Source organism: Polyodon spathula, unplaced genomic scaffold (assembly GCF_017654505.1).
Source record: "Polyodon spathula isolate WHYD16114869_AA unplaced genomic scaffold, ASM1765450v1 scaffolds_764, whole genome shotgun sequence".
In the NCBI taxonomy this organism is placed as follows: domain Eukaryota; kingdom Metazoa; phylum Chordata; class Actinopteri; order Acipenseriformes; family Polyodontidae; genus Polyodon; species Polyodon spathula.
This window is the reverse complement of record NW_024472252.1, coordinates 1,281,115-1,307,364: the sequence shown is the minus strand read 5'-3', so window position 1 is coordinate 1,307,364 and position 26,250 is coordinate 1,281,115. Positions and strand designations below refer to the sequence as shown.

General features: G+C 44.9%; 1 protein-coding gene across 3 annotated transcripts; it reads left to right on the top strand.

Moving 5' to 3' along the window:
* Window positions 1-518: 518 nt before the first annotated feature.
* taok1a (TAO kinase 1a) lies at window positions 519-26,045 on the top strand. Of its 3 annotated transcripts, none has more exons than XM_041241170.1 (21): window positions 519-645; window positions 14,604-14,842; window positions 15,105-15,176; window positions 15,285-15,386; window positions 15,513-15,558; window positions 16,109-16,150; window positions 17,042-17,138; window positions 17,704-17,817; window positions 18,706-18,797; window positions 19,494-19,587; window positions 20,033-20,114; window positions 20,493-20,660; window positions 21,158-21,361; window positions 21,452-21,589; window positions 21,932-22,168; window positions 22,427-22,555; window positions 22,974-23,177; window positions 23,805-24,044; window positions 24,361-24,573; window positions 24,960-25,142; window positions 25,479-26,045. In XM_041241170.1, exons 2-21 carry the CDS (start codon window positions 14,711-14,713, stop codon window positions 25,989-25,991), a joined length of 3,102 nt encoding a protein of 1,033 aa, XP_041097104.1. In that variant the 5' UTR covers window positions 519-645; window positions 14,604-14,710; the 3' UTR covers window positions 25,992-26,045. The 3 variants fall into 3 exon arrangements, with proteins under 3 accessions (XP_041097104.1, XP_041097103.1, XP_041097105.1); XM_041241169.1 differs by having other exon boundaries at window positions 519-977; XM_041241171.1 differs by lacking the exon at window positions 16,109-16,150 and having other exon boundaries at window positions 519-977; window positions 25,479-26,044.
* Window positions 26,046-26,250: the final 205 nt, after the last annotated feature.

Below are 26,250 nucleotides of genomic sequence, written 5' to 3'. Positions count from 1 at the left end.
GCCCTACTGGGCTTCCTGTACAGCCCCACACAGCCCTCCTAGAGCCAGGGCAGTGCCTCCCCCATCACCCCTCAGCTCCCTCACCCGCATACTCCCCTCCCTCCCACTGTATCACAGTCTCTGTCAGTGATCAGATCCTTCATCTTACTGCACATCACCCTGAGCCATGCCCTAAACTCCCTCCTCTCTCTCTGTCTCTACTTCATAGACAGGGGGAATAAACTGGCAGGTTGTGGTATGTGTACAGTATTTGCAACACATGCAAAACGCAGCATATCAGGCTTCGCCATAAGCTAAGCACAGGTGCGCTTTCCACGTGGAGGCTGGAAAGCAAAACGGGTTTTAAATGCATATAAAGTATTTCAAAACAAAAAATAAAAAGATGCACTTAACCGACAGGCGGCCCCGCTGAAGATAACAGTTCAGCTTGCACGGCGTCGCGGAGCTGTGCACGGTTGCGATTAGCGTCTCGCGAGGTCCCCGCCCCGCCGCAGCCAGTAGGATTCGGGCAGCGCGAGGCAGCGGGACTCGGGGCTCCACGGAGAGACGGACGAAGGACGGGAAACTCGCTCAGAAGCGCGTTAAAACGCGACGGAGCCGCCGCACAGCGCACAGCCCCGGCCCGGCGGAAGGGAGTCGCCGCGGGTTAGTTCACGGGCGTGGGTCAGAGTGTTTCTCCGTGTTTCCCCCCCCCCGTGTTTTCAGGAGGGAGGAGGTGGATCGCGCCGCCGCCATCTTTGGGATTGATCGCTGGAAGGGAGAGAGAGGCAGCGAGCCTGACCCGAGTGGGCTGTCGGGGAGGAGTTTGAACACATTAAACATCAATAACGCCTCGCTTTACCAACAATAACACGCAGTAATCACGTTTGGCGTCAATAAAAGCCGCGTCTCGGCCCCCGTCTCTTGCCTGGTATCGTTCTGTTTTGCCTGGATACCGGGTTAACTTTTCTTCCCTTTAACCCTGGCCTCCGGGACGGGTAAGTGCTTCGCTGTTATGTGGATGTGTAGTTTTGTGTGTGTTTATATGGGTATAAAACCCGACACGTCGGTGCTGCTAAGTGTACGGGGCTGGAGTGTCATGTTTTCCACGGCAGTGCGGAGTTTAAAGGACCCGACTGTGCAAACAGTAGATTGTGTATCGCTCTTGTTGCAGTTGTTTTTGTGTGTCCCACATTCCATATTTTTTGGTGCATTGCAACATCAGACAAGCTGCGTGTGTGTGTGTGTGTGTGTGCCTGCTTTCCTCGGATGGAGACAGTTATTCCAGGCAGGGGAATGTATTTGCCTTTTAATAACGAAGTACATAAAAAAATAAAAATAAAAAAAATAATCAAAAGATTGAATTTTTTTTAAAGCAACCCGCAACTAAAAACATCTATAGATTTGAAACCACTCCCTCCTTGCCTGCCCCCCGTGACATGGCAAGGGAATGCTGTTTTTCTCATTGTTATTAAAATGCACCAAACAAAAAGAAGCGTATACTGTGTGTGTGTTTTGATTTTTTTTTTGGTACCACGACGCGATGCACCGCACACCACCCCAGCCCCCACCCTTCCTTTCCTTTAGGAAATCGTCATTCTTGCTCCTCCTTGACGTTTTCGTTGAATCTTGTTAAATAAACGTTTTTTTTTTAACTCCTTCTGGAGTAAGACTGCGCATAACTTTGCTTGTTATTGGTGCTCAGTTTTGCCCTGCTTGCGGTGGAAATGCATTCATAACCAGGGACCCTCCAGAACGCGGTCGGATCTGAAACAGAAATCTCCCAGCATGGGAAGAAGCCCGGCCTCACTTCTGTTCCGATCCCGTGTGGAGACCCCTGTGGTCAGGGATTCAGGAGTACTGTGGGCATCGTTTTGGTGCAGCTACTGTTGGGACAGGGCTTTCTACGTCATGTATGTTATCACCTGCTGCTTCTAGCATGTGGGAAAGCTGTGGGTATTTACATGACTTGAGAAAATTAAATAAATAACACCGCACCCCCAGCTGACCCTGCCAGTGAGTAAGTAAATTCAAAGACCCGAGCAGCTGTTTTATACTGCACTGATGCTAAAAACGGTGCTTTGCCATTCGTGAAACTAGCATTATTTTTTTTGCAATGTCATGCAATCTATAGGTATATTTGGCACTTACTAATATCAGTGTGGGCTATACATCTGGCAGGAGGAGTTTCCACTCATGGTTGCTTTGGCTCCTGTTGTAATTATGGGCTGCGTTGCCACAGGGCTGGTGCTTGGGTCCTCATTCTCTTGAGGCTGGTGTATTGACAGACAGACAGAGTAGCAATCACAATTTTAGTCTTAACTGAAGTTATTAAAAACAAAAGAAAGAAGGATGGATGACATGACAACCCCACACCACCCCCCTCCCTCCCTCCTTACAGTAAATCTAGAATCAGCGATGACATCCACACTCTATGCCGTTACCACCAGATGTTGGGGGGGGGGGGGGTGAATCTTGTAAAAATTGCAAAGCACTGCATTGTTGTCCCTGGAGAATGCATATCTCCTGGTCAGAGACTTGGGGGTTTGTCTTGCACTGGCTGTCTGGCAGTAAACTCACTTTCCCATTGAAATTGTAGATAGAGGTTGCAGTGGCTTTCAGCCTCAAGGATAAAGTATGACACCCTCAATAGAGGAGCAGCTCCTGCAATCAGAATTGCTGTTCCAAATTGAAATGCAAGCGCTTCTTGTTTGGCGGGGGCCGCCTTAGTTAATGACTGACGGACCCAGCTCTTGTTGTGAGTACCCTCGTAGCAAAATAGAAACTGACATTGTTTTTCATTTACTGGTAGTCTTGGAGCATTGAGAATGCGGTTTTATTGCCACTGTCATTTTACTTTAATAAAAGCTTGCCATCAAGGTTTTAAAATCTATTTTCGTATCTTGGTGCTGGAAACATACCTCCCCTCCACCATGCTGTTGTAGATGATCTTGTTATTTGCCTGTATTTTGTACATCAGCTGATGAAATGTGCAGATATTACAAAGAAAAGGCTATAGATGAAAAGTTGCTGCTGCTTCTTGGTACTAATATAAGTTCAGGTGTTGCAGCTAAATCTCATGCCAGTGGGCAAGCAGCAATCCGACCATGTGACCTGCGTCAAAGCCCCTTGGACACCACAGTTTATTTAAAGCTTGTGTTTGAAGTATTTGCATCTCTTGAATGACTATTTAAAACAGGTGAAGAACATCGCTACACTAAAGGGGGGAGGGGGAGGTCTGGTAATGTTAAAGCTGATAAGAGGTTGGTTTATAATATTGTTAAGCAAAGCAGTATCAGCAAAATGTGTGTTACTCTCTGTTATCCCCTCAAGTGAAACAGAACCGTTGTGTATTTTAACAAGGAGTGTGGGACTACAACACAAGACAGGCCTGACCGCTCTCCCTTTGAAGCTGGACTTGCCAGTTGGAGCGTGGCTAAAATCACAAAGCACTGCTCAGGTGTTTTAAACGCTGTGTTTTATAGTTTGCTTTTGAATTGAGTCTGATTATTATTATTTTTTTTCCCCTTGGCTGTGTTTTAGTTTGTTTTCTGCACTGTTATCGAATACCCTCTGTCTTGACTGTAATAGAAATAGCAATGAACTAATATAGCCCTGTAAAAAGATTGTGGTGAAGACTAGGGTAAGCCTTTAAATAGGGATAGCGTTACTGTTTAATATTAGCTTGTAGTAAAAGACCCTCTCGCGCAGGAAGAGTAACGCTTTGGTTGAACAGTGATGCTCGCATGCTTTACGCTGTAAATTGCTTTGTTGACCAGCTGTTGATTTGCAATGTGTTCAGTAGTTAAAGCAGCGTTAACTGAGGTGTGAAGAGCCGTTTTCTTGCCACCTTTCATAGCACCAGCAATGTTATCAGTTGTCCGTTGAAGGTATTTTGGATATCTGTTGCGCTGTGGTTCAGATATTTGCATGTCCTGAATAACAAGTGAAGAATAAAAACATTCTTGGCACTGTAAGCAGCATTTTAAAGCATGTCCACTCCTCTTAAGTTCTTAGTCTTTTCAGGTGTTGGCTGTAGTATATCGGGCTGTGTTTAAGCTCTTGATACTGCTGATGAGAATCAGGTTTTCAGCTGGTTTTAAGACATTAAGACTTTACCTGCAATAGGGGCTGCCTGGCTCATTCAGTTTTCTTTGTCAAGTGAGCTGGTTTTGCATTCCAGTGAATCCTAAAGGTTTTTAATTGTCAAACTGTATTGTATGACCCACTGTTTCACAAACGGACACGATGACATATTCATCAAAAGTTTACAAGCACATTATTTGCGTCATATTACCCTCTTAATTTTTATTATTAAACAAACCTTCAACTCCCCTCTGCATAGAATTACATTTGTGGGGGAAAGCAACAGTCCTTACTCTGTGTGTGCGTTTTGTCAACTTTTAAATAAATCATTATCAAGTATGTTAAGTGCGCGCTCAGGTCTATTTGTATTCAGAATGGGAATTCTTGACATGCAAACAGAGTATTCCCAATACCAGAGCTGTATTTTAGACACCGCTACGTGGAATTGCATTGCTGGAATCACTCAATGGTATTCTGAACTGAACCACCTTCTGTGCCTCCACTCAGGGCATTGTACAGCGATCTCCCCACTGCCACACTGTCACGTGTTTGAAACTTGGTTAGTACTTTCTTTAGCACACGTTATTGAGATGTGTCGAGTAATCTGTGCTTCTATCGGGGCTTTCTTGCATCTTGTTATGATTTTTTTTTTCTTCTCCTAAAACTAGTGATGTTCCCAAACATATTACTTAAGTTAGGAACTGCAAATTCCATGTCGGAAAGGGTCACCATGATTGCACTTTGCCCTTCTCTTATCCCGTCTAGTTTCCTGTTAACTGGCAGCATCACTAGATATTTTCTTGACTTAGTATTGGATGACTGACTGATTTATTGTCCAGCCCAATTCCTTTTTAGTGGAATGGTACTTTTCAAGTTGTACTGGGGTCCCCAGCGCCTGGCCATGTCCTTTGGAGTAGTACATTTTGTAACTGCACAGGAAGCTAGGTTTTAATTTGACCGGCTTATCTGGGGAAGTCAGCTTCCTGCATTAACAGTAAAGTGTGTGGCATCTCTTTTATTCCATAGGAGCCGCGCTGGTTCCCTGTTAATGGCTGTATTCAGGACATTCTCAAACAGGAGATCCACAGCAGGGATTGACTCTCGTGCCTCGAGCAGGAAAGCAAGGTTGAAAGTTATTAATCTTGGTTATTTAGTCATTCGGATGCTTTTTAACCCTTAACCTTGTTGTCATTTTGTATTCTGCATCATCTTCATTTTGGATTTCCCTGCTGTAGAATTACACATCCTTCTCTCTCTGGCATGTAAAAACCGTGAACTGACAAAGCATGTGATCTTAGCGGGAATTATACGTCTTCTGAGGGCAATCTAGCAGTGTTGCTACCGTAGCTGGCCAGACATTAGTCTATATGCAAATAGTTTACATTTTTCTTGACTACTTTCCTCCAGGTAAAAAAAAAAAAAAAAAAAAAAAAAAAATTCTGTGAATCCTGTCTTATCTGTCACAGTTTTTCTGTTCACTCATTTCATAGGGGCTTAAAATAAGCTGAAGCGCTCTGAAGTCATCCTGTTAAAGTACAGTGTTTTTACCCAGTTGTCTTCTCTGAAAATGGGGCTGCAACATCTGTGTGACAGATGTTTGAGGAAGTACGTTGCAGTATCTCAATGCAAACAACTTGCTACATGGTAAGCAAATAGCCTGGTACGTTTTTACAATATTATGAGGAGGAGGAGGAGGGGGTGGGCGGTGTTTAAGCACTTTCTAAATTATTACCTGTTCCTAACAACATCACCTAACTGAAATATCTCAACATGGAATAATGATGGAGCACTGCAGTGAATAAAAGTAGAACAGTGAAATAACATGCAGAAGTAACTGCTGATTCTGAAGAGGGTACCAGCACTTGCTGGCTAGCACTGTAGTGGTTGTTAAGTTAATGACGTAACTCCTGTCTGGTACTGCAGTGGTAGGATGTTGTTGCCTTGGCGACAGTCTGCAAAGTTATGACATCATGCTGTGCAAGAACCTGAACTATAAATGGCTTTTCTCCAGGGGAGTGACTGCCGTCAGTTGAGGCTGAGTTCTATATTTATACCAGGCAGCAGTGACAGCACTGAGCTAACCCTCACTGTCACACACTGACTGACGGTCCTTCATCTGCTAGTCCCATCTCCTGTCTCCTCCTAGTTTAGTGCTTCGCCCCACTCCGTTCCTGTATCTAACTAGCTCAGGCGTGGGCAGTGCCAGTCCAGGAGGGTTAATACGTGTAATGCATTAATCTACTACTCTACTATCTGGATGCAAGAACATGGTTGAAACAAAGACCTTCACTGGAAGTGCCAACTTCACCCTCACCTGATTTTTCCCATGGCTAAAACTATACCTTTTATCAGGCAGGCAAAAGTTTGGGTAAATGCCTGTCTTAGTGATGCGTTGAGTTCTAGCTAGAAAGCAGAGACAGTTTCTGTTCTAGTTTTACCTCCTGGGCAGGGGTCGGGTGTAGGCTGGATTTTGTTATTAGAAAGTCAAGTAGTGAGCTGATGTTTGACAACCTGGGAAAGAAAGGGCGAAGGTTTGCCTTCTCCTGTGTATAATGTAATGAAACTTTATTTAGCGACTGCAGTCCACTCTATTGAACGCTGATTATCCTGAATCAATTTTGTTGAGACAAATGGTTCTAAAATTGTACTCGTAATTTGCCTCCTGCCTGCAGCTTAAGTACAGGCTGTCAGTGGCCCATTCTGTCAGTCAGGGCTCACTGGAGCAGCTCTCCCACTCCCACTCCCACCCAACTCTACAGTCTGCCTCTAATTTTAGCTTCCATAGTGCAGTGCAAAGCTGGAAGCGGCAGCCAGGCAGGTTTAGGAAAAGTACAGCTAAAGATTTTGAAATCCACGTCCCTATGCTTTTATTAGTTTGAATACCTTGCTGTTGTGCTGCTTGATCATAACCCAGTTAAGAGAACTTTTTTTTTCTAATGCTAAATGATAAGGTGGTCAGGGTAGTGCAGTTGGTTGATTTAATGTAAAACACCCTTCTTTATTAAACCTTTCATGTTTCTGGGCTTTGCAGCTGACCACAGTCTCTTCCGGCCCCCACGCACAAGGCAGCTTCTTGACAACTGGCTGTCTGCAGTAGGATGCAGGAGCAACTGTTTACCCTGCTGCAGGACGCTGGTCTACAGCATAGCCACCAGTTGCCTGGCTTAAGAGATAATGGCCATTTGATTCACTCTGAAACAGGCTGCAGCCCTACATGCAATATGAGATTTGAAGCGTTAGGATATGTTTCAAGTTTAAAAGGTTTAGTTTAATCCTTCGAAATGTTCAGCCATTTATTAAATGTTTGAACTAAACTCGTAAGATATCTGCTGCTACATTTGTTCGGTACATTATTAATTTGCTTCTGGATCAGTTGATTTTAGTATGTTCTGTATTGCTCACTCTAAGGGGTACACTGTTAGCAATGTAGGGTGTACATTTACTACATTTTTTTTTTTATTGTGCATTGTCAGCCCAGCTGGGATTAGTCACAGGCTCCCTCTGAGAGAGACAGCCTGCAAAAATGGTCTGCTCCTTTTTTTTGTGTGTGTTCTGCTTCACTGAGTGGGTTACAGTAGTTTTTACTATTAAACAAATTGATTAGTGCAGGCTAACCACAGCAGTTCAAGTGACACCCAGCCCATCTCAGATTTGGAGGGAGGCAAACATTGTACTGCCGTATAGTCGGTGTGCAATACTCTAGGTTGTTTGAGCCGCTGCTTGTGCATGCTCTGATGCTTGCAGATGGCATGCATATTTTTTTATGTTGTTCATTTTGTCAGTTTTTTAGTTCTCGGTTAGTTTGTTTGTACCTTAGTAGTGTAATCTTGGTTGGGGGTGTGATCCTGTCCCTGCCTCCTCCCCTTCTGTGAATGAAGTGAAAGTGTAGTACTGAGGAACAAGCTCCGTGTGCTTAGAAGACCTTTCCCAGCAGCCCTGTGTTCAAAGCCCCAGAGACCTGCTTCACATCCTCCCCTCTCCTACACTGACTCACCACACAGGCAGGCGGGCTCCTAGCACAGCAGGCTGACTCATGCAGTCCAGGGGATCATTGATGATGAGAAATTGCAGTACCGCTCGTCCGAATAGGCTGGAGAGTGGAAGCTAGCTGGTTTGACACTTCACCTGGCTGGCTCAGAGCATCTGGTTTTGAGTAGCTCAGTGGTGAGAGCATGGGGCCGCTGTGTGAAAGGTATTGGGGTTGAATCTGTTAGTGTGCTGGACTGCAGTGTGAAATGTAGTGGGTTGGAGTAGCTCAGTGGTGAGAGCATGGGGCTGCTGTGTGAAAGGTTGGAGTTGAGTAGATCAGCTGATAGTGTCAGGCTGCAGTGCTTAAGAACACTTCATACAAAACTTTCGTTATTGTAATAAATAAAACATGTAGGAACTGGCAAGTCAAAGCGTGTTCTGTCCAGGACTGCAGGAGTCATGTGTCCACTTGCAGCACTTCCTGGAAATTTCTCAAGACCATGAAGCGCTACAGTGGATAACAATGGGGTCTGGTTGTGCGAGTCACGTTGTGCAGATTGTACTGCAGACAGTCATGTGCATGTCATCATCTGAGGATCAACAGGCTGAGTTAACCCATGAAACTCGCAGAGGATTTACAAACATCTGAGTGAGTAAATCAACAGAGTACAGAAATATAATGCTGGTCTATATATGCTAAAAGTGAGCGGCGTCTTGTGGTTTTTGGAAATTACATTTTTTTTCTTATTGGTCAAATAAAAGATATTAATTGACCCTACTCATTCTTTAGGACCAATACCAAAGTACATGTTGATAAATGCACTTTATTTGAATGCTTATGGTAATGATAGACCTAGTGCTAAACTTCCATTCCTCCTGTATTCTGTGTCTCTGTTCCCCGCTCCCTTCTCTCTTCTATCAGCCGCTCCTGACCGTACCCTGCAGTCCTCGTGATGCCACCTTGTTTAAGACAGCGTGTAAATCAAACCCTGGCAGCAGCGCTGTGCGTCAATCACAAACACGGCCCTGTGCAGGCTTAGTCATGCTGAAACACGCGTGAAGCAGCTTCAAGGTGTTTCCCACAACCGTTTCTAGAAGGTTTTTCGTTTGTTTACCTAGAAAGTCGTTACTGTATAAGCCCATGTAGACAGTGTCATCTCTATTGGTGTTGCCAGTAATATGTTCGCAGTACAAGCAAGCTGGGTAAGTTTTAAGGCACTGCTGTATGTAGTACTGTCTAAATCAGGGGTCTCCAGTCCTGCTCCTGGAGGGCAGGTGTTTCCAATAAGCAATTAAGTAATTTAGGGTATAGTTGGAACAAATACCAGGAGGGACAACAGCCCTCCAGGACCAGGATTGGAGACCCCTAATCTAAATGATCGGTCTATACCAGGGTTGCCCAGTCACGGTCCTGGTGGGCCATTCCACTCTGATCTAAGAGTTCAGATGATATAATTAACTACTTGAGGGTCTGGGTGTAGGTTTAATTGGTTCAATTAAACACTTTAGAACAGGTTTGAAACAAAGACCAGGACTGGAAGAGCCAGCTTTGGTCTCCCCTGGTCTGTACTATCTAGAGCGAAACTTTCCAAGGAATTCAGCTGTAGCAGTATGAGCCCGCTGCATTCGGTCACTCCACTGGGGATGGGGTATTGTTTATGTCCTGATTTGTTCCTTCCTTTCAGTAGTGACCTTCGTGACTCCTTTTTGTGCGAGGCGAGCTGTGGCAGTGAAATGGAAACCCACCCTTTAAACTGAACTTTCCTTCAATGGAGAATGTCTTTCATTTAAGTTGGGAACAATAGTCAATTTACAGGACTTTTTATAATATCTGGGAAGCTGAAAATCTGTACCGTCCTTATCTTTAGGACATGAACCTAAACAAATGCTGACAGTCTGCAGTTCTCCTATTCACAAAACCACTTTTATTTTGGTTCTTCGGGGAACGCTAGCAGAAAGTAGCATACGTACATTTTAAACACACATTACTAAAAAGACAAATGACCAAATATACTAGCATTTACTCCCATGCAAAGTTTACACCATGTTCTATTAAAAATGATATGGAAATGTTGCAGAACTTGCAAGAAGCAACTGAGTTCAGTTATTATGTCCTGCATATCCATTTAGTCCTGTGTTTAATTTTTAATCTTGCATGTTAAAATCCACTGAAGGGAATAAGTCACACTGTTTCTAGAGAGACAGTTAGTATGCATTTGTGATTAATTGTTATTCCATTCTTTATCGCCAGCTAATGAGTGTCAGAATCTGGAGATATTTAAAGGACCATGTCAATATGTAGGTTATGTACTCAGTGGCGTGTACGGTCGGGTATGGGGGTCCTACCTTTTCACTGTACTGGTAACTCCAATTTTGTATTTACAGAGATATTACTACCAAGCGTGCTATTTAAAATGACGTTTTGTGTTTTTCATGTTAGGTGTACATTTAGAGTAAATGCACAGTGAATTCAGCTGGGTGTTTTCTTGTATTTGGGGGCTGGTCTGGTCTTGGGAGGCGAGCACTGCAGTTGTGCTGAAGCAGAGTGGAGTCAGTCGGTGCTCTGTTCACTCATCCTCTCTCTGCATTCTCCTTATCTCCCTCCCTCTGGCTGGGCTTGGCAGCCAGCTTGAAAACATTTCTCCTGACTCGCCAGCAAACTTCTCTCCCTTACTACGGAAGGGAAAAGGGCTCAGGCAACAATACAAGGTAGATATTTCAGAAATCATTTTTTTGTTAGGATTTATTTAGCTTTTTTGTTAGTTTCCCTGAATTATATGAGGAAGCTTGCGGATAACATTCATAGCCAGCCGCTGCTAAAGACAGTAGGTATGAGTGAGGTTAGTGAGTGAGAAGCTTGTGTCTCTGCAGCTGGGACTGCCTTAAGGGAACAGGGACTAACTCAAACAAAGGAGATCTAGCGGCACTTGATTTTAGTAAATAAATCCCAACACATGAAAGACTTGCAGAGATTGTGATGGAAACAGACAGGCACAGTTTCAAGGGAGACCAGCCAGGGGAATCTCCTGGGATTGTGTTGCATGGAAATGAGGCAGTAGAGGTGTGTTGGAGAGTTGTCTGGCATTCAGCCCCTCTCAATAGTCAGCCAGCAGTGAGACCCACGTGGAGCTGTGTGTCTGTTTACTGGAGGGCTGCATGTTACTTCATTTCACACTCACCTCTTACAAGCAGTCAGACTTTGCACTGAGATAACTAATGTAACAGGGCGGAGGCTGGGCACGAACCGGTGACTCTGCGAACCCAAGAGGGCATCTGAACCTCAATGCAGATGGCTGGCTCATCTGCATTTGTGGTTTTTAGAGCTTTTAATCTTATCTCTTTAACACTGAACACATGTACGATCATTTAATCAGCCAACAGCCATACACGTGCAAAGCCTTAACACTTACCCTAGTTATTGCATGTCATTTTACTCAGGAGTTTACACACTGTTGTCTGTTTTAAAGATCTAAACCGAGGCGGATCTCAATACTCCATGCCGTGAAAGGTGTGCTTTTATTACTCTATTTTTCTTCTCTTTTAAGGAATACAAAAACCCACATGCAATTGTCTTGTTTTGTTGTGCAACCAGTGTGCTGTGTCATTGAAATGGAAGGGTGTTGTGTCTGCATTGGCTTCCTGCTGCTGCTGTATATAGTCCACACAGTCACTCTCACTCTCTCCCACACGTACACTTGCACCTGACACTTGCTGCTGCTGTGCTTCTGCTCACCCACCTGCTGCTGTTGTAAAGTGGAAAACCAGGGATTTACTGCTGAAGAAAATCTAAATGCACGGCAAACATGTATTCTTTCACTGTAGGACTCCCCCTCTCCATGTTTTGGCTGCTTCCTCTATGGGCAACCCCCCCATTGTTTCTCTTTCTCTCCTCTCCCACACTATCTTTCTCACAGTGTTTTTCTTGTGACCTCTGTAAAGCTGCACTTCACTTATTGTCCCTCTCTCCACTCCCCTGCTTCTGCATCTCTGTTTTGGCTACAGCCCCAGTAAGGCACCAGCGCACTTCCTTAATCTTTTGAGTTCCTGCCCCATATTTCTCTCTGTTGTACTCTCTCACACTTTTAATTATAAATTGGCGCATTACACAGAGACTGCGGAGAGTTTTTCAATCATCATTAACAGAAGGGACTTCAACGCATCAGACCTGAACCGATGACCTCTGTGGATTGTGATTAACTCGGCTCATAGTAAGACTTGCAGTGGCTCAGTGCTGTGCTATCTTCAATGTAATCCTCATGCTACTTAAAGAAATAGAAATTAGAAAGCAGCAGACATGCATGATGAAGTGGTACATTTTTGGGGCTTGTTGTCAGTCTCTGGAATCCAGAAGATTTGAATCCTGGAGCTTTTTAAAATTTTATTTTTAAGTCTTAAACAGCTTCCAGCAGAGGTGTACCCCCTTTTGTCATGAACAGCCTGTTTTTGCTGTCTGAACAGCAGTGTTGCAGAACTAATGCCTACACTAGTGGTGCCAAGGTCCACGTGCCAATTTCATTAGAACAATGTAAGATTATTGAAACTAAGCCAGCCGTGTTTAACGAGTGTGTATCAAGCCACCTCTGCATGTTGCAATATTTGTGTTTCAATCCATCACTTGTTTTTTTTTTTTGCTTTTTGTTAGTTTTCACGTACAGTAGGTTGTGTACTGTTGTGGTTTTCTAGGACTTTTTGGCAGCCAGGCTTCCAGTTGTAGGACTGTTTTGTAATGCTGTAATCTTAATTGCATTTTGAATGGTATTTGTAGTGTGCGAGTCATTAAGCCATTTGTTCATTCAAAACTTCTGAGGAATATGTATCCTAATGTTTAGTTAAACTGTCTTTCGTTTGTATTCATTTCTTTCCTCTCGTCTTGCTGCTCGCTCTGTCCTCTTGCTCCTTGTTTCTTTCCCAAAGCCTGTCACATGTGACCCTCCCCACCCCACCCCACCCCCTCTCATGAACAGATGCACAGAGCCCTGCCTGTGGGGAGGGTTGCAGTTGCCTCTGCTGCAGACAATGTCCTTTTTGTGGGACCCTGCTAGAGCAGCAGCATGAGATCATCCCTGGTCCTCCCAGAGCATTCCTTCAGCACCGCACAGAGCTGCCAGGGCAGGGGCCTGTTCTCTTGTGAGCTCACTGGCTGGAATAGAATAGCTTAGCAAGAGCAGCCTCCCTTTGCCCTGCCTAGCACTGCTGTTGTTGCAAGAGCATTGTCTGTGTGTGTGTGTGTGTGTGTGTGTGTGTGTGTGTGTGTGTGTGTGTGTGTGCAGCTAAAGCACAACACTTGTTTCATTATGTTTGTGTTTTTACTGTCGAACCCACCCACCCAGACCTGTTTTTGTGTTTATTTTTATTGCATTAGTAATTAGTGCTGGGACAAACCATTGCGTACCTCAAGAGTAAAATCAAACACTTGAGCTGGAGCGAACCATTTTTATTTTGTTTGTTTTGGATATTTTTGTTTCAAAATTCAAACCAAGATTGAGGAATTCTTTAAATATGATGTAGCTGAAAGTACTCTAGTAGGCTACTCTATTTATTACAGGAGTCGCCTGCATCTTTTTGGTACAATCGTTTATTAATTGCTATGAATGTTGTCGCCTCTCAGTACATTTCAAGCAGTGTTTGTCTGAAGATTAACTTCTTTGTTTAAGCTTCCCTGGCTTGCATTTCGAACGTCAAAATAATTAATTTGTCATGCTTTAGGAATCCAGTTTGAAAGCAAAAATGAAAGTGGTCTTTAATGAATATTTTGTGGTCTAGGCAGTGAGCAGTTTAAGCGGCTGCACAGCCCCAGCCTCACAGCACCCTCTTGTTTTCCCCTCTCGACGGTCGCGCCTTCCTTCCTGATTTCAGCTTTTACTGAAGTTGCAGGGTTGTGTCTGGGAGCTGATTTCCACAAGCACAGTGCAAGAGAGCGGCTGGCATCTGTTTTCTGAACCGAAGCGGCATTGTATACTTATTGAGAGTTTTGTTTTGCGCATTTGTTCTAAAAGCATTAGTTTCAGACATAGGCGTTCAACTGGGGGTGACGATCAGATTAATTCCTTATTTAGTCATCTGGCTTCAGGATGTGATACAGGGATGGTGGGGGATAAATGTGGTGCTTTTAAAGTAGTTTTTTTTTTTTTCTGCACTCACTAAAAATAGTAATTTAACAGAGGGGTGTAAGGGAGGAGTTGAGTTGGAGTGGTATTTATTTTTGTATGAATGACAAACACACTGCAGTATTTCCAAGCTAAGCTTGGTGACCAGAACTGCTGGCAGCAATCTAAACTTCTACTTTTAAAAATAAACAAAGAAAACAATCTTTATACACAATGCAATGGGATGTATAAGTGATGTGCATGTGGTAACCTTTGATTTAAAACAGGGTTTGCTGGAATGTTTGGGGGTGGCTGCACAAAATCACATGGTGGCCATATTTGAGAAACTCTTCTGTTTTCCTGAAACTAAGAGGACAATGCCATTTGGTCTTTTAATAAATGTTTTTTTCTGAATAATTTTTGTTGTCCCCCCGCCCCCCCTACTGTTGCTTACATCTCTCTCTCTCTCTCTCTCGCTATCAGGTGCCCATGCTGAAGAGGCCTCGCTCCTGCAGATGAGCCAGCGGTCGGGGCGGCAGCGCAGTCGCACACCCAGATAGCTGTGCTCTGCCGGGCAGGGAGGAGGGAGGATGCCGTCCACCAGCCGAGCGGGGAGCCTCAAGGATCCCGATATCTCTGAGCTATTCTTCAAGGAGGACCCAGAGAAACTCTTCACAGACCTGCGGGAGATCGGCCATGGCAGCTTCGGGGCCGTCTACTTTGTATGTTCAACTTGTTGCAACTTTTCATCAGAGCCAGATTTATACCAGCTTGTTACAGATTATGCCTCTGTATCCATGTTTGCATAATATGTGCATTCGTTGACTATTGAAGGTGTATTTGCTTCGACAAACGTTTTGTTTTCAAATCTGTACAATGATGTGAAACTGAGTTTTGATGATCTCGGTGTGTAGGCTCAATTGTTTGACTTTCTGTTTTTTTTTAATAATGTCATTTTTCCTTTTCTGTCTGTTTCCTCAACAGGCACGCGACGTGCGCACTACAGAGGTGGTGGCTATCAAGAAGATGTCCTACAGTGGCAAGCAGTCCAATGAGGCGAGTTTCTCAACCTTGTCTACTGAGGGTGGAGTTGAATCATGAATTAAAGTGGATGAAGTGAAATAAACTGCTGTGCTGATGGTGCCTGTGTTTTTATTTTTACAGAAATGGCAAGACATAATCAAAGAGGTGAAGTTTCTGCAGAGGGTACAACACCCCAACAGTATAGAGTACAAAGGCTGCTATCTGCGGGAACACACGGCATGGGTAAGGCATGGGCGGGCTTCAGTGAGAGAGCAGGGCTGGTCCGAGGTGTGCAGGGTGCATGGCTGGGGAGGCAGCGTGCGCACTGCGTATTGGTTTGTGATCTCCGTGTCGCTCTTTCTATTGCAGCTTGTGATGGAATACTGTCTGGGGTCCGCTTCAGACCTGCTGGAGGGTAAGCTTGTTTCTTGCTTTTCTGTTTTCGAAAACGTAATCGCAGGCCATTGTAAAAATCAAGGCATTTACTGCTGGTGAAAGGAGAGGGACTAACAGCACTGGTTACAGACAGTGTGGGCAGAGGTTGACGAAAGCTTCCCCATAAAGCAACTCCAATAGACCAAAATATTTAGGAGGTCCTTTTGAAGTGTGCTGCAGTCGGTTCAACATAAATTGACCCGTGCTTGAGGGTGGACAGTAAGCCTAAGCTAGGGGTGTGTCCATTTCGAAGCAGTCGAAATAAAGAAGTTTGCAGAGGGAAAGTCGTTGTTTTTGGAGTTTGGTGTGAAAACAACGACGTCAAATTGCAGTGGCTAATTTTTGTTCACTGAAAGTTTAAATTGTACCGTGGTTATTGCAACAAGAGTGACAATTGAACAGAAATATTCATACAATAGAGGAAAAAATGGAAAATATCATGTAAATACTGACACTCCCTCGGTCAAGTGATGCGTGTACTGACAGCGATGAAAACATAGATGGAAACCCGATTTTGATATCTCTTCCAGCGACTTCAATAGCACTGAATGCCCGAAACGGGAGCCAAACAGGTAAGTTAATAAACTTCATTAATTTTCAGATAAAAAAAAAAAAAAAAAAAAAAAAAATTATATCACAATAAAATGTTGTTTTATGTTTATACTTACTGTGAATAACTTTAATGAATAACAAGACCTTTTTGGCATAAGCGGCCTTCTCCCTGATTCCACCGGTCCTTTCTGCTACCTTGTCGCTTCTGCTGGTCTGGCAGACCAGAGTAGTATTTCTCTGCAGTTCTGTTTTACTCTTGCGTAATCAAGTCCAGAATATGATTTTAGGACATTTTACTTTTGCAGACTGTGTGCTTTAAAAGCTGTGCGCTCCCTTGTGGACAGTGCCAGAATAACACTCATTTCAGATGTCGGCAATATTCATAATTGAAGTGAAATTTCATAACAGGATGCTAATAATACTTATATTGGCCAGCAACTCAAGTGTCCCCACCCCCCAAAAAATGTTAACCAGTTTGAGTGCATCTTTTGGTTCAATTTATGTTGACCGAGTTCTATGTCTAGTGTGCTACAGTTTAAACAGTCTCCAGTGCACACTCCACTAGGACACAAGCAATAAGGGTCCTCTCAATGCAGTCTATATTTTGGTCTATACCAATATATTTCTCTTACATTCAGTCCTGGCCTGGGTTGTGCTGAATTGTGGTGGTTTTGTTATGCTGTGTAACTCAAATTTAAACTTATCAGAATCTAAATGCGCAAGCTGCACCTTGTCAGTGGGATGTTCCCACTGATGAATGCATTTGCAGAAGCATTGTCTGCATGTCTTAGTTTCTTTATAAGTCTTACCTCTGTATTTATGGGGGAGTGTTTGGAGTTATCCACCTTGGTGGCTCCATCACGCTGTTTTTTTCTGACAATGTGTTTTCCCTTTCCTTGTCTGTCTTTTAGTTCACAAAAAACCTCTGCAGGAAGTGGAGATAGCAGCCATAACCCATGGTGCTTTGCAGGGATTAGCCTACCTTCATTCCCACAACATGATTCACAGGCAAGTGCTGTGTGAGCCCGTGCTGGAGCAGAGGGCCGCCTCACACACTGACGCCAGGGTTGTGTGCAAGAGTGGATTACTCAGAGAAGCTAGGAATCAACAGCCAGATGAACGGCGTACATGTGCTGTCTGACGCATGCTTGCTTGGTGCTGTTTTTTGTAATGATGACAGTACAGTGATGATGATGATTCAACCAAATGTAATATTTTGTATTTCAGTAGTTTTGCCACATTAGTAAACTGTTATAGCGGGCAAAACTACACACTGGGAAACCATATGAGGTACAAAATACTAAAATGCATTAGTGGCTGCAAAGTTTGGCTGGGGGGTTTAGGGAGATTTCACGCTGTATAAATGGTTATCAATATTACACCTTGGAGTTCCCTCAAAACTATTCTTTGAATTGACCAAGTTGAAAAGCTTGATAGCACTTCAGTTAGTTGCATTCTTTTGACAAGCTGGGTCCTGTACCGCTTTTCAAACAGTTTCACCGTTCAGAGTGCGTGGTTGAGTCATTTTATTAAAGCTGTGCTGGGCACTGACACTCTCCTCTGTCTTCCTTAGAGATATCAAGGCTGGGAACATCCTGCTGACGGAGCCTGGCCAGGTGAAGCTTGCTGACTTCGGCTCCGCCTCCATCGCCTCTCCTGCCAATTCCTTCGTGGGGACTCCATATTGGTAAGGGCAAGAGGAGCTTGTCCACAGGGCACAGCAGAGAGAGACACATTCAGTTGAAGCCGTGCTTGCAGCGGTTTTTGAAGTTTGTGCTTACAGCTGATGTTATCAGGTCCTTGCATGCACGGATGGGTTGAGTTGATCTGATCAGCCGAACGATTGGGATCAGTTCCTCAGGAATTGAAAACATTACATTAGACCTGCTTGTATCGTTTGCTTGTTCAGCTACAAAAAGGGACAAGTAAACCTCATGTTATTACTTTCTGAAAACGTGTCAATGGCCACTGTTTACTATGAAGAAACAGCAAGGAATGAAAAAATAGTGAAAAAATAAAATGTGGTAATTGTGCTGTTTATCTCAGGAATAAACAAAACAACATTTAACTTGAACTGCTATTTGGCATCCTTTGTTTTGTAGCGAATTCACTGGGGTAAAGTAAGTCCAACACAACTTATTCTTCACTCCTGGGATATTTTTCTGCTTTAACGTGTTCATATTGTAACGTCTTGCTGTAAAATAAAGGCACACACACACAGGCCAAGCCCCCTGCCCCTGCTGCTATGCTGTCTCTGCCTGCATTCTGAGCAATTTATAATGGCTTATTACTTTTTGAAAACAAATGACTATTTAAATTATAAGTGGATATCCAAACATGAAAATCCAGTGTTCGTCCCAGCACTAAATGGAACTGGTATTTAAATCTACTGTGGAATAAACCAGGTGTTATGTTCTTGCACACCTGTTGTTGCACACCTGCTCCCCCAGTAGTTTTAACACATCTTGTGAGCTGTGCTGTGCTCTAGATTTTCAGCGGGCTGGATTAATCCTCACCCTGTTTCTGTTGTAAACGTAGTGATTGTGTCTGTGTGTCCAATTCCCTCCTCTGACAGGATGGCCCCCGAGGTGATTCTTGCCATGGATGAAGGGCAGTATGATGGGAAGGTGGATGTCTGGTCTCTTGGGATTACATGCATTGAATTAGGTGAGGTCTCTGTCTCCCGTAGGGGCTGCAAACATCAGGTGTGTTTATTAGAGAGGGACGCCGCTGTCTCTGAGGTAGATCTTTCTCTTGTTCTCTCCTTTCTCTTTCTCTCTCCCACGTGAGGGGGTGCCTGTGTGCATTAGTCATGTTTCTGTCCTCTTGCAAGTGCCCCAGGACGGCATGGGCATTCTTTACACTGAGGACTCCACGTGCTGTGAGCGTAGGTCCTGTGAGATCTGCTTACTGTTTCATTTTATTATTAGGAGTATTTTTCTTAATCAAGAACCTGAGGTTACTTGGCTTGAATCAGGCCAGTTGCTGGTTTTTATTTGATACTTTTTTTATTTTCCTGTTGTCTGTGTGCACAATGCTGACGTGTTTTAAAGACTGACCCCCCCCCCTCGTAGAATAAGGGAACTGAGGTTCCTTTTTTCAACACCGGACAGGGGGCTGAGGCAGAGGGTGAAGAGGGTCTGTTTTGTGATTGACTAGACCTGTTGAGCGCTAGGGCAGGGACTGAGGCAGAGGGCTGAAGAGGGTCTGTTTTGTGATTGACTAGACCTGTTGAGCGCTAGGGCAGGGACTGAGGCAGAGGGCTGAAGAGGGTCTGTTTTGTGATTGACCAGTCCTGTTGAGCACTAGGTCAGTGCTGCATGTCTTCCTGGTTTTAATTCTCTCTTTCTGTTCTGGTTTCAGCGGAGAGGAAGCCTCCCTTGTTTAATATGAATGCAATGAGTGCCTTATATCACATAGCTCAGAATGAGTCTCCAACACTGCAGTCCAATGAATGGTTGGTATAAAGGGTTTTATTTCATTTGGTGTGTGTATCTTGTTTAGCAGCATGAACAAAAAACTATAATATTTTAAATGTGTTTTTTTTTTCTTAATCCCGGTGATAAAGGCACCATTTCAGGATTAGTTTTTATAGTTGGTCAAACTGTTCTGATTTTTTTGTAGAATAAAAATTTGCAACGTCTGTTGGATTCTTTGTTCACTGTAAACAAACTGGACTGTCAACAAGGTCTGCTTTATGGTATAGTAAAGGACTCAAGACATGACTGTAGTTGAATTATATACTAAAAACTATTCATGATTCTGGGACACTCTAGATTTACAAGTCTGTTAAATAGGGGTCAGTGAGATTTCTAATAGGCTAATGCTTGGATCAATGGTTAACACTAGGGCCTATCGTATATTAACCTGCAGTCATGATTTTGTTTTGTGTCCAACCCCAGGTCAGAATATTTTCGAAACTTTGTCGACTCCTGCCTTCAGAAAATTCCCCAGGACAGACCCAACTCTGAGGAGCTCCTGAAGGTGAGGAAGCCTGAACGGAAGCAGATAGAGACACTCGCTCCTCTCCTAGGAGGCAGTTACAGGCACTATCACAAAAATGCTACTTTTTCTCCTGCTTGGTAAAAATTGTGTATGTATATGTATAATTGGAGAATGCCATTAGTGTTCTTAGTTTTGCTTAGTTTATCTGATTTGACTGTGCCAGTTTCTGTTGCCTGTATTTTTCTGTTTGTCAGACATTGCTGATTCAAGTCTGGTCTCTGTCTTGTGCGGCCCAGAATAGACAAGGAACTTGACCTATTTTGTCTCCTCCTAGGCCAGTTGGACCGCGTCGGGGTCAGTAGTCGGTCTGAGCTCACTGTCTGTCTGAGCTCACTGTCTCCCTCTTGTGGTCCACAGCATGCCTTTGTCCAGCGGGAGCGTCCGGAGACGGTGCTGATTGACCTGATCCTGCGCACCAAGGACGCGGTGCGGGAGCTGGACAACCTGCAGTACCGCAAGATGAAGAAGATCCTGTTCCAGGAGGCACACAACGGGCCGGCCGCAGAGGCCCCCGACGAGGAGGAGGTCAGGCACTGCCCCTGCGCCTCTGTTTGTGTTTTGGATCCACAGCTAGCTGCTACACCCCCCCGTAGTTTTATAACTGGAGAGTTCTTTGGTAAAAGTTCATCGGTAGCATTCGTAAATAATTTAGTGCCTGGGTGGAGGTTGACTTTGCTCTCCGGTTTTTATATCGATAGTTCAGGGATGGAAATAAGATTTCTGTTTGGACAGCAGTTTCACCCTTTTCTGGTTTTAATACAAGCTTGGTTTAGCCACAGTGTATAGGTAACAAAATCAGGTGTGTTTTATTAATCTCATAGTAAATCAGGAATGTTTCAAACTGCTATGCAATGGGAGTATTCTTTCCATCCCTGCACCACACAGTTTCGTAACTTTGGTAAAAGTATGATGTAGTGCCCTGGTGGAGGCCAGCTCTCCTCTGTGTGACATATCAAACTTCAAAGTTTACCATGAAAAATGTCAGTTAAATAGTTCAATCCAATTGATTGATTGATTCGTAGGAGCCCGAGCACAGTGTGGGACGGACCGGCACAGTGAACAGCGTGGGCAGCAACCAGTCCATCCCCAGCATGTCCATCAGCGCCAGCAGCCAGAGCAGCAGCGTCAACAGCCTGCCAGACGCCTCGGACGACAAGAGCGAGCTGGACATGATGGAGGGAGACCACACTGTGATGTCCAACAGCTCTGTCATACACCTCAGACCGGTCAGTGACACAGGAGAGGGGCGTGGGACTGCTCACTCTGCCTTTCTTATTTTACAGTATTTTAATTCTCTGCCTTTTGTTTTGTGTCAGGATGAGGAGTGCTACAGGGATGATCCAGACCCCCAAGGCAGGCCGCCTGAACCACAGTCTCCCCCACCTCAGACCCCACGGCACAAATCACACTACCGCAACAGAGAGCACTTTGCAACCATCCGCACAGCCTCATTGGTGAGCACTGGGGTCTCTGGCACTGAAAAATGTAAACATGTCCATTTAAAACATAGCAAAACCAAGACACAGGATAAATGTGAATTTACATACTGTATGCTATTGCTTATGATGCCTGACTTATTGGGACACCTTGCAAATATTATCAAAAAATAAATGTAATCAACATGTTAGTAAGGTACTTATTTAAGCAGTTGTTTACAACAACAAAATAATACAATAAAGTAGTCATTAAAATATATTGGCAAAAGTGTTAAATAGTTGTGTGAATATGAAATGAAGCTCACGGTCTCTTGTATCTCTCTCTCTCTCTCTCTCTCTCTCTCTCTCGCTCCCCCGCAGGTGACTCGTCAGATCCAGGAGCATGAACAGGACTCTGAGCTCAGGGAGCAGATGTCCGGGTACAAGCGCATGCGTCGGCAGCACCAGAAGCACCTGATGGCCTTGGAGAACAAGCTGAAGGCAGAGATGGACGAGCACCGGCTGAGACTGGACAAGGAGCTGGAGACGCAGCGCAACAACTTTGCTGCCGAGATGGAGAAGCTCGTCAAGAAGCACCAGGCTGCCATGGAGAAAGATGTACTGTACTGCGTACCAAGCACTGCACTCACAGGCTCAGGCTCGCACACACACACAGCCAAGACAGGGAGATCCATGTTTTACTGAATAAGTTGCAAGGGTTAAGATTTCAAAAGAAGACTGCACTAGCCTAACTGCCCAGTTATTTTACACACTATGTACATAGTAAATTTCCCTGAACAAATCCACTTTCCCCGAACCCAGTTTCATCATCCTAAAGTGTTTAGTTTTTTTGTTTTTTTCTCCTCCTCTCTGCAGGCAAAGACGTTTGCAAACGATGAGAAGAAATTCCAACAGCACATCCAGACCCAACAGAAGAAAGAACTGAACAGCTTCCTGGAATCCCAGAAACGAGAGTACAGACTGCGCAAAGAGCAGCTCAAAGAGGTCAGACTTAACAAGACGCAAAAAAGAAACAGACTGACGCTGTCGTGCACACTGCACACTGAGCAACTGCCTCATGATATGAGGAATAGAAAGAAATCTACACACGCCTTAGTGAAGTACAGTGACTCGCACACAGACTGGGCCACATTACCAAAGCATTTACCACAGTGCTAATTAAACAGATGTTTGCTTCTAAGATGAAAAACAAATGATGCATTGCTGGGGTATAATTAAGAACTCTTAACAGGGATTAACATCAGCAGTTTTTTATTTATAAGGTCTCTGTGGTTTGCAATGTGAATGCGACTGTCTGTCTCTCATTCATGATGGGCAATGCTAATCAGTAGGAGATACAGCTGGCTGTTTTGTTTGGCTTGCTTTCTTCAACCCGTCTGATGGTTCTTTTTGTGCGTCTCAGGAGCTGAACGAGAACCAGAGCACCCCTAAGAAAGAGAAGCAGGAGTGGCTCTCCAAGCAGAAGGAGAACTTCCAGCACTTCCAGGCTGAGGAGGAGGCCAACCTGCTGCGGCGGCAGAGACAGTACCTGGAGCTGGAGTGCCGGCGCTTTAAGAGGCGCATCCTCATTGCACGACACAATGTGGAGCAGGACCTCGTCAGGGAGGTAGGCAGCGCTCCAGACTCCAGGGATGGGAAGAAGACTCCCATTGCACAGCAGTTTGATCCACTCTCTGTTTCACTAGGAGTTTACTAGGACAAACGCACCTGAGCTTGTTACCTATGAGCTTGTGACTAATAAAGCTTGTATTAAAACCTGAAATGGGTGGAACTGCTGTACAGTAAGTCTCGTGTTTCCACTGGACTTGTTTGAGTGAGTAAGATATTAAGAATACTAGTCATATATATTTTTTTAAATGCATACTTTGAAATTCTTTCCTGTTTTTTTTGTTTTGTTTTGTTTTTTCTCCTGCCCTGAAGTTCACATTTTCTGTTTTCAGTAGAGATGTTGAATTAGTTTATCCCAGTTTCTCTTACTGTGACTGCATTATAGTGGGGATGGAAATCTAGAACAGAGGTGTTAAGCTTTTTGCTTTTGGCTAATATCACTCGTGGTCGTCCCTTACCTCAAGTTGTGGAGGTTTTGGTGCCCTACTTTTTGCACAAGGAGTTGTGGCTTCAGTTTGGCTGAGCAAATGACTCCTTCAGGACTGGTGGCATGAAGTTGAGGACACTGTGCCTCAACCCTCTTTCCCTGTGTCTGTCTCTCCCTCTCCCCCTCTCCCTCTCTCAGGAGCTGAACAAGCGTCAGACGCAGAAGGACCTTGAGCACGCCATGCTGCTGCGGCACCACGAGTCCATGCAGGAGCTGGAGTTCCGGCACCTCAACACCATCCAGAAGATGCGCTGCGAGCTGATCCGCCTGCAGCACCAGACAGAGCTCACCAACCAGCTGGAGTACAACAAGCGGCGCGAGAGGGAGCTGCGCAGGAAGCATGTCATGGAGGTGCGGCAGCAGCCCAAGAGCCTCAAGGTGAGACCGCTGGCGAGCTACAGTAAATACAGGGAGTTTGTATAGCTCTGATCCCTGTTAATGTGGCAGGTGGGTGTGTTTTTTTGGGGGGGTGGGTGGGGGGGGAGTTCTATCCAACTAGAGCACTAAATAGAGCCAAGGTTACGTTCCCCAAAAGTTTGTGTGTGGTCTGTCTGGAGGCACACAGGAATACTGGGGGGAACACTGGAGTTGGTAAAAAGTGTGCTAGCGGTGCTTGCACAGTGTTGGTAGAACTGTGCTCTGTATTTATCTGATCTGCCTGCCTCAGCTGATGGTTCCTCTGTTGTGTTTGCAGTCGAAGGAGCTGCAGATTAAGAAGCAGTTCCAGGACACCTGTAAGATCCAGACCCGGCAGTACAAGGCCCTGCGGAACCACCTACTGGAGACTACTCCCAAGTGTGACCACAAGGCAGTGCTCAAGAGGCTGAAGGAGGAGCAGACTCGCAAGCTGGCTATACTGGCGGAGCAGTACGACCACAGCATCAACGAGATGCTCTCTACGCAGGCGGTGAGTCACACAAGATAGTGTGTTCATTTAAACACACGCCCTCTCGCCTCTGTAGATGCAGACTTCATATTTGCAGGGTTCAAAACGTATCATGGGTGAGTGATACAACATTAAACATGCAAAGCCTCTTGACTGACCTTCAAAGGGTTTTCTTCAGCAGCAGCTAAAAGTTTGTATTACCAGGGATGGAGAGAAGACTCCTGTTGCACAGAAGTCTTCTTGAAAACCAGGAATGGATCAAACAGCTTTGCAATAGGAGTCCAATTCCAATCCTCTGATTACAGCCATATTTAATGACTGTTTTATATCTAGAAAGGTTATGCTGCAAGTCTGGGTGAAGTTGAAAGCGTGTAGTTTTGAGTGTCTGTTCCCTGGTCTGGTTGCAGCTGCGTCTGGACGAGGCTCAGGAGGCGGAATGTCAGGTGCTGAAGATGCAGTTGCAGCAGGAGCTGGAGCTGCTCAATGCCTACCAGAGCAAGATCAAGATGCAGACGGACGCCCAGCACGATCGGGAGCGCAAGGAGCTGGAGCAGAGAGTGTCCCTGCGCCGAGCGCTGCTCGAGCAGAAGGTAGCAGCTCCACACACCAGTGTTTCCTCTTTTAATAGAATTCTGTTCCGATGTAATCATAACGTCATCCACAGAATTGTTTTCATTCTTGTACACTGCCGTTATACCTCCTTTCAAATATATATAGTTTTTGTTTTACAAGAATTCGCCAACTTCTGCCACCTTTTCTGTAGCATACATATCATGTGTTTTGTCTCAAAATCATTGAAAGTAAGTCTGTGACTGGGTGACAACACAAAAAGACACTGACAAAAACCAAAAAGCAAAGGAAGTGACCCTCCATTTTGTTACCAGTTTCTCTAAGTACAGCTTCTCCCTGTAACCCCCTTTCCCCAGATCGAGGAGGAGATGATGTCTCTGCAGAGTGAGCGCTCGGAGCGGATCCGCAGCCTGCTGGAGCGCCAGGCGCGGGAGATTGAAGCCTTCGACTCGGAGAGCATGCGTCTGGGCTTCAGCAACATGGTGCTGTCCAACCTGTCTCCTGAGGCCTTCAGCCACAGCTTCCCGGGGGCCACGAGCAGCTGGGCCCACCACCACCACCCCCACCACCTGGCCGGCTCCCAGGGGCCCCCCCACCACCACCACCACCACCATCACCCCATGCAGGGGCCGGGGGGGTCCACGCAGGCCTGGGGACACTCCGTGCAGGGAGGAGGCCCCCAGCCTTGGGGACATCCCTCCTCGGGGCCCTTAGGTGCCGTGCCGAGGGGCGGGGGTGGCATGGGTGTGCGGAACAGCCCTCAGGCGTTGCGGCGAACTGCCTCCGGGGGGCGCACTGAGCAGGGCATGAGCAGGAGCACAAGCATCACCTCACAAATATCCAACGGTTCGCACCTGTCCTACACGTAAATTATACGTAGCAGAGCAAAGTGTGTGTGTGTCATTTTTATATATATATATATATATATATATATATATATATATATATATATATATATATATATATATATATATATATATATATATATATATATTATACCCACACACACGACTGGAAAGTAAGTTTACCACATCAATGATATGGTGTGTTGATGTGGTGTTCTTCCTTTCTAATCACCCTCTGTTTGTGTATGTGTATATACACACACACGCACACACATACATCAGC

Coding starts and splice junctions, on each gene's coding strand:
- taok1a (XM_041241170.1), top strand. CDS start 14,711: ATGCCGTCCACCAGCCGAGCGGGGAGCCTCAAGGATCCCGATATCTCT. Junction 15,177..15,284: donor GTGGCAAGCAGTCCAATGAG/GCGAGTTTCTCA, acceptor TTATTTTTACAG/AAATGGCAAGACATAATCAA. Junction 19,588..20,032: donor ACACTGCAGTCCAATGAATG/GTTGGTATAAAG, acceptor GTCCAACCCCAG/GTCAGAATATTTTCGAAACT.